Source organism: Fukomys damarensis, unplaced genomic scaffold, assembly GCF_012274545.1.
Source record: "Fukomys damarensis isolate Sample0158 unplaced genomic scaffold, DMR_v1.0_HiC HiC_scaffold_39, whole genome shotgun sequence".
NCBI lineage: Eukaryota > Metazoa > Chordata > Mammalia > Rodentia > Bathyergidae > Fukomys > Fukomys damarensis.
The window spans coordinates 126499434-126513238 of record NW_022900951.1 but is presented as its reverse complement, the minus strand read 5'-3'; the positions used below and the strand labels follow the sequence as shown (position 1 = coordinate 126513238).

At 46.4% G+C, this 13805-nt stretch overlaps 1 protein-coding gene across 1 annotated transcript in view; it reads right to left on the bottom strand.

Annotated features, from left to right (window-relative positions):
* Positions 1–2481: 2481 nt before the first annotated feature.
* Gabrq (gamma-aminobutyric acid type A receptor subunit theta) overlaps positions 2482–13805 on the bottom strand; it is a 15773-nt gene continuing 4449 nt past the window's right edge. Inside the window, exons 3-9 of the mRNA XM_010626685.1 lie at positions 10872–10939; positions 9297–9517; positions 7618–7700; positions 6400–6537; positions 5885–6037; positions 4650–4891; positions 2482–3997 (exon numbers count right to left, since the gene is read on the bottom strand). Of these exons, the coding sequence (XP_010624987.1) occupies positions 3251–3997; positions 4650–4891; positions 5885–6037; positions 6400–6537; positions 7618–7700; positions 9297–9517; positions 10872–10939 (1652 nt within the window). The 3' untranslated portion in view covers positions 2482–3250. The remainder of the gene's footprint in view (positions 3998–4649; positions 4892–5884; positions 6038–6399; positions 6538–7617; positions 7701–9296; positions 9518–10871; positions 10940–13805) is intronic.

The window sequence follows — 13805 nt, the reverse complement described above, 5'->3', positions numbered from 1 at the left end:
ATGTTTGGGAAGGGACATAGGCAGCCAGCTGGAGATAGTAGAGGATGGGGCTCAACAGTGACATGGATGACAGAGTACACACAGACACAGCGAGGGGAGAGCTGGCAATTTTCAAGACGAGTTTCAGTCCATTAGAAAGCCCCAAGCCAAGGCAAACTCAGAAGATTCAAGTTCCTGAAAAGGTGTCATTGCCAGACCTCCACCTCACCTTGACACTTCACCTCACAGAGTACAAGTTGCAGCAGAGTTCAACTACTCTCATTGCAGCATGTTAGGGCAAGATCTTCTTTTTTAAGGTATCATAAATCTAGCTACATGGATATTTACAACTGGCCTCTTTGCCTTTCCTCTATACTGTGAAGCCTTACTGCGCATCACTGCCTCTTTTTGTCCCCACTGCTCCAATTTCCATTTATGACTTCAGCCCAGTGAACTGGTCATGAGCCACAGGGCGGAAAGTCCCTCCAGGATCCTGGAAACCCAAACCCAAACTAACCAACTTTTAGGTTCCAGGAAGCTAGTATTTCAATAGGCATGTCAGGACCTTCAGATGTGGGGCACTGCTTTCCCTTCAACCTGGACCTCTCTGTGCAAGGAGACCAAAAGAGAAGAGGTAATCTGAGACATTCTGGAGACAGCAAGAGTTTTCTTCATTGTCTTACCAGTGTGTGTGTGTGTGTGTGTGTGTGTGTGTGTGTGTGTGTATGTGTATGCGCACATGTGTATGCGTGCCTGTGTGCTATGTGTAGAGAAGAGAATAAGCTGGCTGTAATCTAGGCAGTCAGTACCTGAGGCTCCTTTGCATTTCCCTCTCATTCCTCTGACTCTTTACCTGGAGGAGGTGGAAGTAGAGAAAATTCAAGGGGGATCTTGGGGCCTGTCACTGAGTCCAGCAGCCAAGAACCATTCTAGAATGGGTCACTAAAATGCTTCCTGTCCCTGAATGGGCTCACTACCACAGTCCAAGGCACCTTTGGTTCTCAGCATGCAGCTGCTGGCAGCCAGCCCCCTGAGCAAATCTTCTCATTGTCTACTGGTCTGCAGCTGCCAACAGCCCCACATGCGTCAGGCTCATGAAACAATTGGGATAAGGGGATGGGCTATACAGGCCATCTGCCTCCTCCTCTCCAGTTCTCTAGCCCTCCCACCCCATATCTGCACTGTTTGTATTCCCAGTGCATCATTTAGGGTCTCACCCTGAAATAGTAGCAAAATTCGAGGCACTCATAGCTTATCCCATGGAGTGAGCACTTCCTACCTCAAGGCACTATATTACAACTTCGTGGAACTACATTCACTTCCTCTGGATCCTGTATTCAAGAGACAGTCCAGATGTGGGGAGGAGGAGTAAGGAGTGGAGGCCGTGCTCCCTGGAACAAGGCAATTAGAATGAAACAATGAACTAAACCAGCCAAACAGGGCCTCCTTTATGTGTAAACAGGCCAAAGGCATTCTAGCAGTTCTAGGTCCATCGACAGACATGCTTTCCCTCACAACCATTCAAATCAGATAAGAAAGAACATATACTTACTATGCACACACATATGGAATATTTACTCACGTGTGTACACAAGCAAATACGCACACAAGCCACACATTCACAGGGATATGTACATTGTAGACTCACTTTCACAAATAGTAATGTAGATTTACACTAATAGATATAGTGCTATTAAGCTTCTCCAATGGCTATATGTACACACACTCACCCCAGTTACACACAGAAACACAGACACGGAAGCATAGTTTGAAGAGTAGGTGGGTACGAGGTGAGGGGCTGCAGGAGAGGCTGCCTAAGGAGGAAGAGGAACATAGGTTGAATGCTTTGTGAAGCTTACTCCCTCATCCGTCAATAAGCTGTTGCTGCTGTTGCTGCTGTTGCTGCTGCTGCTGCTGCTGCTGCTGGGCAAGTTGGCATGTGGGCTAACTTGCTTGGTTCACGCTCATTGGCAGATCAGTGGCCTCTTCCTGACAAGGTGCTCTAGGTCTGTAGAGTGAGGTGGGCAGCCTGACAGCTAGGCAGGCTCTGCCAACACACCTCATTTTGCAAAGGGGAGGGAAGAAAGGGGAATGCTTCATTTGAGTTAGGAGGCAAGGGAGTAAAAGCCAGTGTCTTCAAGCATGGCACATGAGTTCCACTTTTTCCTTGGAACACTGGGGACAAGATGCTTTGCATTCCCTCGCTCACAGGGCTCCTGTGAGGTTCCAACGATGTGATGGGTCACTGAGCTCGTTGACACTTAACTATACACTAGACAAATAGAAAGGGTTAGTATATAGATTTACAATAGTTGTTCATCTGCTCTTCTAGATCAGATGGTGAAATGGCAAGCGTGAGCTTTCCTAGCCTACTGCTTATTCACCAAGAGCTTACACTGTGACCAGTGATCAACTGAGCAATTCACAGAAGGCTAACTCCTGACTCGACAGAAGTTTTGAGTCCCTACTGTCGAGCATTCTGAAGGAGAGAGAGAGGGGGGGGGAGGGGGGGAGGGAGGGAGATAGAGAGAGGGAGAGAGACAGGCAGGCAGGCAGGAGAGTAAATTCTAATCCCTCCAAAATGGCCAGCCGAGCCTGTGCATTCTTTAACCCGACATCACCCCTGCCTGCCACAAGCTCCTGCCACCTCCCTCCAGTTTGCCTCCGATCTCTGTACCACAATGCCAAACTCAAAATACAACGCACAGTCATGGGCAAATGGCGACTTTGCCATAGCCAGTTTCCTGCATTTCCAAGCCTAGGCCAGCTCTTCCCCTGTGTACCCCAGACTAACCCAGCTTGACTTTCTCATGCACAGCCTTAAACAAAGAGCAAGGGCCATCGCCCCGAGGAAGGAAAAGAAACAACAAAGTACAGTAATGAAATAGAAAATTCAATGCCTAAAAGCCAAGAAAACTCCAGAAATGTTTATGAGCAAGGCTCAGCGCTTTCCTTTGCTCCCCAACTTGGCTCCTCTCTGTCTTTTAAACATTTCCAGGGGCCTCGCTGTGCCTATCCACTGTTGGAAATGTTCCAAAAGGTATGCATCTTCTTGCCAGAAAAGAAATCAATGAGATACTCCTAATTCCTCAATTCCTTCCCTGGCAGTCAAAGCATGAATGATCTAACTATTCTCCACCTCGTGATAATAAGAAGTGTTGAACTGATAAGTACCAAATAAAATGACCAAAGGAAAGAGGGAAAAATAAAGCCAAAAGTAACTGTGAAGGGAGCAAATCATGGTGTTCCTGCCACTCTGGGGCCCTTGGAACTAAAACATGTCGAACAGCCAGTAGACAAAATTGAACAATACAAAGGAAAGAGGGAAGAGGACCCGGCACCACCTGTCTAGCTTAGGGACGTAGTCAGGCTTAAAGAGCTTGGATGAGAACTCGATGAGGGAGCACCCAGGGCTCAGGGAACTATCCTCAGACCCTAAGCTGCTCTCCTTCTCTTGGTCAGAGGTCATGGAATTCTCATCAATGCTCCAGATACTGTCAGTGTCATCCTCGAGTTGCTCTTCAAGGTCAAGGCTGCTGCTGTTGACACTGGTGTCATCCGGTAAGCTTTCGATCTCATCAGAGTCCCAGCTTGCTTCTTGCCCACACCTCTGGCCACGGGACACCATGGGCCTCCTTCTGGGGTCACAGCCATGGCTCTCATCCAAGCTTGAGTTGTCTTCGGACTCTTCCTCGTTGTCATCATCATCGTCATAGGTCTCTATACAGATGCGGGCTTCGACGCGGATGCGGATTCTGGTAGGAGCAGTAATACCACTATAGCCAGGAAGGGGCTGCAGGGAGGTGGAGGGGAGATAGCTCATGTTCTCTCCAGCCTCCAGCTGGTCCAGGCTGGAGAGGGAAGAGAATGTGCTGAGGCATTCGGAGGTGGCCAGTGGGGCCTGCTCTGAGATGGTCGCCAAAGAGCCAAGGCTTTCGGGGCTCGCCAGGCCAGCCTGTGCAGGGCGGGTGGGAAGAGAGCCAGAGCCGACTTCGTTTTCCACGTTAATCAGGCCATCCTTTGAGGAGATAATGGATAGGCTCATCAGTTTCTTATCACCTAGGTGGCTACATACTGGGGGAGGGACAGGGAGGGGGCTTTCCTCATCAGCACTGGCAGTGTTACTGTCGATCTCTTTGACACACACAGCCATCTCCTCTTGGGTCTCTGGAGCTCAAGGGGCTGAGAAGAGGGCAAATAAGCTGTTGGCATGCAGGGGGAGGTCATGGCAGCAGCCTAAGCAGTGTGCTGGATATTAATGTATTGCTTGAGGCAAAGGCCTCAGCATAGCCTTGGGAGTCTGTGGAGCCAAGGAAGGAGGAATGGGCAGGCCAGCCTCTCTGGTGACTGGCTTCCTTTCAGCCTCCCTGTGCCCACCTTCCCTTTCTGGCTTTGACACCTGCCCTGGAAGCAAGAAAAGTGGAACAAATTTGTTTCAAAGATCTGGAGAAATTAGCTCTGCCAGTTCTTGCCTTGTGACGCTGGACAGTGGTCATCTATAAAGGAGTGATGATGAAATTAGTCCTGTTTCTTTGTTAACTGTTGTGGGTGTGTGCTGTGCATGGGTGTGAGGATTAAGGTGTGAAAGGGTCAAGAGGCCAGCCTGGGCTCAAGAGGTGCTCAGGGAAAGCTGACTGTCAGTCAAAAAGTCAAACTTGCGCATTTCTCACCACTACATCATGGTAGAGGTAGCGGGCAAGGACTCTCCTGGGTCTCCTGCGTTGTCTACGATGGCGGCGAGATCGTTTGTTGAAGTAAAGGTAGTTGATGTAGGCATACTCTATCAAGGACAGGAACACGAAGCACAAGCACACCAGCACATAGATGTCGATGTGCTTGATGTAGGCAGCGTAGGGGAGTTTATCCTGCAGATGTGAGTCGATGGTGGTCAGGATAAGGATGGAAATTAGGCCTATAAATAACAGCACAGGTTAAGTCTCCTTTGGTGGCTGAAGTTCTCGGCAAGCCTTTGGGGCTACATCCCATGGGAAGGGAGAAAAGGCCGTCTCTCAGGTGGGGCCTCTGCCCACGTGTTCTCGATCCCTCTTCCCCATGTTTAAACCCATCCGATGCTTCACTGGTTTGATGACTTCCTTGCTCTGAGAATCAACTTCCAAATCTTTAGCCATGGCTGCACAAGTCCCACCTGGCCCTATTTGTCTTCTAGTACATATTCTTCTTTAAGTAACTGGGGAAGTTTTGGGAACCCTAAAATATTGCACACCTATCAAGGTTTGGTCCAGAATGCGCTGCTAAAGAAAGACAGGGAAGGGTTTGGCCTCCAAAGATGGTGAAGACAAGCCACTCTTAAGCATTCTTTGCTCAAAAACCCTTAAAGACTCTCCATGCTTAGGCATGAAGTTCGAGGTCTTCCCAAGTCTGCCCAGGCTGTCTTTCTGCTGCTTTCCTCAGCTGCCTAGGTCCTGCCCTGGGCATCTTGCGATTTAACTGACTTTTAGGTTCCCCTGTGTCTTTAATCCTGCTATTTCCTCTTTGATGACTGCCAAGTCTTGTGCCTGTGCTTCCTGCAAGCCCTCAAACTCACTTCAGATGCTTTTTTGATGTGTTTTTAACCACCAAGACCTGGATCACATCTTACTTAATCAGTTTTTGTGGTATCACATTTCTGGTCTAAATTTATTTATACTTATGTATTCAATAAATAATGAATAATGGAATTTTGGCCTCAACATGCCAAGATCCCATCCGTGATGTTGCTTTCCCATCCCCAGTGTTAGTCTCTCCACTGGGTGTGGCTGGCTGAGCACCTGTACAGTGAATACTGGAAAGATCCTTGTTTCTTTGCCTGTGCAATTAGTCACCTACTGCTCTACGTTTTCCTTCGTGGAAGTTTTTTCTGAGCAAAATGACCCAAGTTCTTCCCTGGGATAGAGACGAGACCTACCAATTGTCACCCTGGCTGCAGAAGAATCATGGCGCATCCAGAACGACAGCCAGGAGAGAACAGTGCAGAGGATAGTGGGCCAATAGATGTACAGAAGGTAGCTGTTAATTTCCCGCTGGACCTGGAACTTCATTACCAGACGCATGTAGGAACCTGAAAGGAGACACGCTGGTGTCAGCCCCACGCAGCACAGCAAGTCTGCTCTGTTCACCTCACCTCCTCACTTACTCTGTGTTACACACAAGAGATATTTCCAAGCTGCCAACGGATGGCGAGAGGCTGGGCCTGAGGTGAGGGTGAATGTTGTAAACCTAGCCAAGTACATCTATGTCCTCTCCACATTTGCCCAGGTGAGCCACTGAGGCTTTATCAAGACCCCTGCCCCTGAACATGTCCAGAATGAGGGAAATCGAAAGAGGCAGCAGAGAGTGTAGGGATCCAAGGCAGAATCCTGCAGCAGTTTTAGGGGTGCAGAGGGGACAAGAAACGGGAGCGAGGGAAGGCATCAGACCCACCTGTGTAGAAATACACCTCCTTGCTAGTAATCACCCTCCCCAGGAAATTAAACTGGGGGACTCGCAGCTCCTTAGTCGCGTGTGTGCCATCCTTATCATCGTCCCACTCTAATATGATGTCTTCAACAGTGTAGCCATCTGAGAAGGGGAGAAACACAGATAATGTCAGAAAACATATAGGCAGATTTCACGCCAGAGAAGTCTGAAGACCAAAGCAAGATTGGGACTTATGATTTGGGGGGCTTTGTTGTGGTTTGCCGAGTCTTAGCATGGGAGAGAGAGTTTGAGCACTTGGAAGGAGAACTTTAACCCTGTATTTTCTTAGGCCAGAGGGAGAGTACAGCAAAGAGACATAACAAGCTCCCGTTCACAAGCTTGTTACCTGAGTGTCCAGTGGCAATTGCCAGGAGGGCTAGCTACCTTCTAAAGGCCATTTGCTCCCAGATGCCATATAGACACATCTACTAGTCAGTCATCTGTGAAGTACGATAAAAAGCTACAACGAATATTGAGTTTTCAAAAATGTATTACAGTAAAAGACACATTATCATGAATTCCCCTAAAAATACTCTCCTTTACTTCGAACATACTTCTCTCAGCACTCTTGCCATTTTTGACAGTCTGGAAATCCTGTTTCGTGTCTTTAGTAATGTTGTTGAGGCTGTCTCCATGTCCTGAATTGATCCAAAACATTTACATTTCGTGGTCATTTTGACTTTGGGGAAGAGCCAGCAGTCACAGGGTGCCAGATCCAGTGAATAAGGTGGATGAAGACACACCATTGTGTTTTCACAGCCTGCTTTCTGTGGGATGGTGCTCGGTAGCAGAATTCACTGCAGTTTTGATCACACCTTATACAGACATTCATTAAAGAGGACCTCCAGAACTGCTTCAGAAAGTGGCAAGAACCATGGGATAAGTGTGTTGGATGTAGTGGGGGGGTATCTTGAGGGGGGTTTCACAATAATTTGTTTTGACTGTAATATATTTTTAAGATTTAAATGTTCACTGTATATTTTGATCACCCCTTGTGTCATGTGCCGATCATCTAGCTTTCCATCATTTATCTATTGATCATCTATAGCTTTAGGAGAGAGAGAGAATGGGGGGGAGGGAGGAGAAGAGAGATGCTGTCCCTCTCACTGTCAACTCTGTTTGTGCTTTCCTGACTGCTGCAGCCCCAGGCAGAGAGGAAGCGTTCACAGGAGAAATACGCACAGCTCTCCACCTCCAGCTTGCATGTCTTCCGGCCGATAGGGAATTTACGCAGATCCAGGGTACAGGCTGCTGTGGCAGTCAGCCTGTCAGAGAAAACAAAACAGAAGGGAAAAGTGAATGGAGCCCAGGCAAGCACCCATCGGTGAGGGTACTGCAGGGGTGGAAAGAAAGAGTTACCTTGAAGATCTGTTTGTAGGGAAGAGAAAGAGGGAAGACTGGAGTGTGATGAGGACCCTGAGAGGTCTCGCAGGACTGACACCAAGATATGCGTATGGCATGTGGGCAAACCACAGGATGTCAGAATGGGAAGGGCCTCGGGAGGGAGTAGATGCAGAGACAGAAAGGAGACCCAGGTTTGTAAAGACACATTGAGGCTGTCAGGAGAAAACTGCTACATGGAAGCCATTGAGGTTGCACATCTGGTGTGAAGGGCAGGTATGTGGTGTACATATGAGGACGTGGGTCACATCTGCACTCGTGCCAGAGGTGCAAGCCTATATGGCACTAGGACAGGCAAGATGCCAGTGGGCATAAAACAGAGATGTGGGGACATAGCCATGGTTGGCCAGGGAAGGGCTAACAGTAAATCAAGTGGGCAGGGGCATTAGGTTGCTATGTGCTGCATCCATGAGACCTGAAGGGGAGCCTTGGAGGATCCGGGAGCAACAAAAGCTCTCTACTGCTTCAGCTGGAAGGCTCTGTCCCACCCCTTCCATCCTTCAGCCCAGCCTACTTCCTGTCATTCCTTGAAACAATTTCTGTTTGTGCCCAGAGCAGGGTGTGTATGCATGTGTGACACTGTGTCTGACTGTACTCCTTTCCATACATGTCCCACGTGATGGTAGTCAGCCAGTGTCCCCTTTAAGTTAAAGAGTGATCGGTGGTCAGCTCCCTGCGAGTGTTGTTACTCTTGGACTCCAGAGCCTTGGCTCCTGGGAAAGTGGATGGAGGAAGGAAGGAAGGGAGCCAGGAAGGGAGACAGACAAGATCACTCAGAGAAAAAGAAACTCAATGAGCCCTGGTAGGTACCACTTGGGGACATTTTCTGAGCTAAGTTTACCTTACACTGGTCTTCAGAGACCATCTATAAGGGATGGCGCTGTGAGGACAGCCTTGGGTCTGTCTGCTAGGTGTAAGTAGATCAGTGTTCTGTATGTACAGAGAGCTGGAGACCAGAGATCCATACCACACACAGCCATCATACCAGCCCCTCTCTTGTCCACCCCACCCTGTACGGTGCAAATGTGACCAAGGGTGATGATGGGCTCCTTCCTTCACTGCACGAGGTTCAGCATCCACCTCCCTCCCTCTTCTACTGTAGGGAGAGAAGAGACATGGAGATAAATAACAGAATACATACAATGTCAAGATGGAGGGAGAGGTCTTTCAGTCCAGGGGATCAAGAGGACTTTTTCACCAACTGAGCACTTGAGCCAGGGATTGAAGGGTGAACTTTTGAGTTCATGAAGAAGGAGGAAGAAAAGAAAGGACGAAAGGAACAGCAGAAGCCAAGTGTGGGGACAGGGCCAGCCAAGGGTTTCTGTGGCAAACTCTGGAAGTAGGGGAGGGGCAGGGCAATGAAATTCCCTGTATCTCGTGTCTCTTAGATTGTGTTTGTGGGAAATGCAGCAGGAGGAAGCAAGCCTGTGGCTAGCCCTGCGACCCTTAGGGGAACTCACCGGATGCCATACCGCACCGTTCCATCTGGGTGAAGCTGAAACACACGATTCTCCACAATTGCATCCTGCATAAAAGCGTCATTACTATTCAGAAAGTAGCAGTTAGGGACCCACAACTTCTCCTGCATGCTGTAATCCAGGGACAGGTTCAGGTTGGTCTCGTGATAGGCCAAGCGTGAGTCCTTCCAGGTCTGGTAAAAGTACATCGTGATCGCATAGTCCTGGGTAAAGAAAGGGAAGTCCCACTTGTTACTTAGGTTGTCTACCACTCTGTCTTCAGTGAGTGTGTGTGTGGTGAAACATCATATACGTGAGTGTATAAAATATATACTGTTGAAAGGAAGAACAAAATGAACCATCTATAATTAAAATACAGGTTAAGAGACAGAACATTACTAATACATCTCTAGTCCCAACATGATCTTTTCACACCCCCCACCAGGAACCAGTATTCTAGATTTCAGGATGAGAATCCCCTTGCTTTGGGCTATCTTTATTGTCTCTTTTGTGTATTTCTAGAAGATACGATGATTAATTGGACCTATGGTTTTGAACTTAAAGGAAATCATACCATCTGTATTTGTCATTTGTTTCTTTCACTCAATATTATATTTGTGAGATCTATTCCACTTGATGTGTGTCATTATAATTGGTTTACTTGCATTTCTGGAGAACATCCCACATATGCATATACTATGCATATAATCACGTAAAGGCTCTGTGCATACTCAAGTGAGGATGTTATAACAGTGACAAAGTGAAAATCCAAATTACACCCCCTGCCAAGAGCCAAGAGCTGATGGAGGCTTCCAATGTTGTCCCCTCACCAGAACTGGTGTCGTGGAGTACACGAGCCCTTTGTGCACACTCTGGTTTCACACTTACTCTGCACTGCACCACTTCTTTTCGTATTCAGTTCTTTTGGCTAGTTTTCGTCTGCTATTTAATTTCTTCACACAAAAATTCCTGTTCACATTTTCTGATCATCTCTCTGTTCATTTAAAAATATTCTTATTAATCTACAGGAATTATGAGTCCTTTGGCTTGCAAACTTCTTTGTCTACCCTGACTTACCCTTTGACACGTATTACAGTGGTTTTATTTTGCAAAACTGAAGCAGCAGGAGTTTTGGCTACCCAGAAGTATAATGTTGTTGAACTTACCAGTACTTCTTTTTATGGTTTGTTGGCTTTTAAGACACTTCATTTGTCCTGTGGTGATGGGGATGGAACCCAGGGCCTCACTCATGCTAGGCAAGAGCTCCTCCGATGACCTACATCTACAACTCTGAAAGTAATCTTGATCTACCTCAAAACATGAAGACAGTGTCCTATATGATCTTTTAAATGCTTCCTAAGCCTTTCACCTTTGAGTTTATAATCGAACCTAATTTTTGGATATGGTGTGATGTAGGGTTCACCTGATTTACATTGTATTCTAGGGGCTGTATTTTCAGAACCTACCCTGTTCCTCCATGTGAATTCTAATATAGGTCAGAATAACCGGAGTTGGCTTATGAATGTTCCTTGTCCTGTCTCCTGTCCCCTGTACCATGGCTGGAAGTGACACACTTACCTTGTTCTTATTTGGGAGCTCATGAATGTTGGTGACATAGATACCTATGTTCACAGTCACAGGGTCACCTACAACACAGGAAGACACTGTTACATGTAGGTTGGGATAAAAGTTAGGAGCCGGACTGCCTGGATTTGAACCTGTTGTGACAAATGCTAGCTGTGTGGCTTTGAGTAAGTTATCAACTTCTTTCAGTCTTAGTGTCTTCATGGCAAAGTGAGAATAATGATAGCACTGATGCCATAGTTAATTAAGGTCAAGCACTTAGAGAAGTGGTGATGAACCTGTGTTATTGTTCTTTTAGGACAAAAGATGTTAATGTATGAGTTGTTTTTGCTAAACTAAAACCTTAGCATTCAGGTTTAATCATAGTGTTGGCACTTTGTGATAAACAAGTGGGTCTCGGGTGGCAGTTTGGGCCCTTGTATTATTGACGTAGAGCAAGGTCTGGTGCATGATACACTGAAAGGAAGGGACCAGAGCAAAACAAAGAAAAAATAAAGGACTAAAGTACTCTTTTTCTAACGGTTTTCTGATGAAAACTGAAAATTAAGGAGCCTCAGAACAAGAGCCAAGATTTGTGCTTACGTGTGCATATGGGTACGTTCATGTGTATAAGTGAATTAGTGAGTGTGTGCAAGCATGCCTGTGTATGAGTGTGTGACCATGTTTGTGTCAGTGTGTATGGGATGAGATGTGTGAGCATGTTCAAGGGCAAGTGGATGCAGGAGAGTGAATGTATGACTGAGTGTGTGTTTCGTGTACAGGTGAGTATGTCTCTACATATGAGTACATGTCCATGTAGATAAAATGAATTAATGTGTTCACATGTGAGTGAATGCTTGTGTGCTTCAGTATGTTGTGTGGGTGTGAATGTATGGGTATGAGCGGATCTGTGTGGCAGTGTGTGACTGTGTATGTTTGTGTGCAGCTGAACTGGCAGCACGTGTTTGTGAGCTTATTTGTATATTTGAATATATTGTGTGTCTGAATATTTATTATGCTTTTTGTAGCAGTGAAAGTGTGAGCATATCTGTAAGCTGCGTGTATTCATGTCGAAGTATGATTGGGTGTTTTTGTGGGTTGATTGATGCATGAGCATGTTTTTGAGTGAATGTGTGAACATGTCTATACATGTGTTAGTGTGTGCATGGAGAGGATTTGAGCTTGTCTATGTGTGAGTGAATGCGTAAGCATGTTTATGCATGTAAATGAGTTTTGTTGACTGTGTATGTGAACATGTTTGTGCAGTGTGTGGCACATCTGTGTTCACATGTATATGCATGTTCTTGAGTATGAAGAAGTGAACATGATCATGTGAGGGGATGCTCATGTTTGAATGAGTGCAAAAGACTTACTGTGCTTGTCTGTGTGAGTATGTGTGTGCACATTTTCATCTCGTGGGTACATCTATTAGTGTATGTGAGCATGTTCATATGTGTACTTATGTGTGAACATGTGTGTGCATAAGAGAGGATGTTAAAGGGTGTTTTCATGGTTTTGAATGCTTATGTACGTGGGTATGTTTGTATATGTATGTTCATGTGTGTGTGTAGATGTATTGTCCAACATGTGGGGATATTTGAGAGTGAATGTGTAAGCATGTCCATGTATGTGTGAGCAAATCTGTGAGCAAGTTTGCTAGTGTAATTGGGTATGTGGGCACGTTCTGTGAGTGAATGTGTTAATGTTTGTTCACATTTGTGAGTGCATTTGTACTTGTGTTCTTGTAAGTGAGCATATTTATATGCATGAATGTGAGTCGTGTGTGTATGTGCAACCATGTGTTAATGTGTATGTTCAGTGTATGAATTTGAATGTTTGTATATATGACCATGTTTGTGTATTAAAGTGCACACACTGTGACTGCATGTGTACATGTTGTGTGTGTTGTGTCAGTGTGCATATGTGAATTTGTGTATGTGAGCATGTTTTCCAATGTGAGTGGATTATGTGAGCACATTCATGTGTATGTGTCAGCATGTTCATGTCTGTTATGTGTACCCATGCATGTGGATGCACTTGTGTATGTGAACATTTTTGTGAATGTATCAACATGTCCATGTGTCTACTATGAGCATGTTTGTGTGACAATGTGTTCATGCATACAAATGCATTCGTGTGCTTATGTACACCGGCACGTTTCTGTGTGTATTCATGTGTACGATCATATCTGAGTGTCACATCTGAGGATGAGTGAATACCATGTATGTTCATGTGTGTGTGGTGGGGGTGTGTTTGCCTGCGTGAGTGTGTTGCTGTGAGTATAAATGAGTGTGTGATTGTGCACTTGTGAGTGAGCACATGTGTGCAGGGGTTAATGTGCGACTGAGTATGTAAATCCGTGTGACTCCTAGTTTTTGTCAGGCCTAACTGTATAGGATCACGAGTGTGGGGACATGCAATGAACTCTCAGGCACTGTAGACAAATACACTTTTATTGTTCCCTCATCAGCTCCAGGCTGTCTCCATCCAGCACCCAGCACAGCCATTCTTCTCGGTGTCTTACATCACACTGCTGCTAGGGAAACACGCGTGATGCTTGCAATTCAGCCTGCTGCTTTCACTGCAGGCTGATTGCCCAGAAGCTGAGCTGCAAAGAGGGAAATGTGGTATTCCAAGCCCACTACTTTAAAGAGCAAAGTGCTGCTGGGGCCAAGCATATGAATGGCAGCTGAGAGGTAAATGGGCTTCTGTACTAGGGCACAGCCCAGACTCCAGCCTTCAGGGCTATTGTGAACAAGCCACAGGAAAGTGCTATGTAGTGACAGGAGTTTCTAGAAACACAAATACTGATTACTGCCTTTCAGGCCCTCCACATACCCTTAGAGGCCAGAAGCTGTGTTAGGCAGGCAACAAGCCCCAGAGGGGCCAGGTAGCTAGAGCCTCTGCTGCCCCTTCTGCCTCCTCTCCTTATAACCCCCTCTTCTCCCA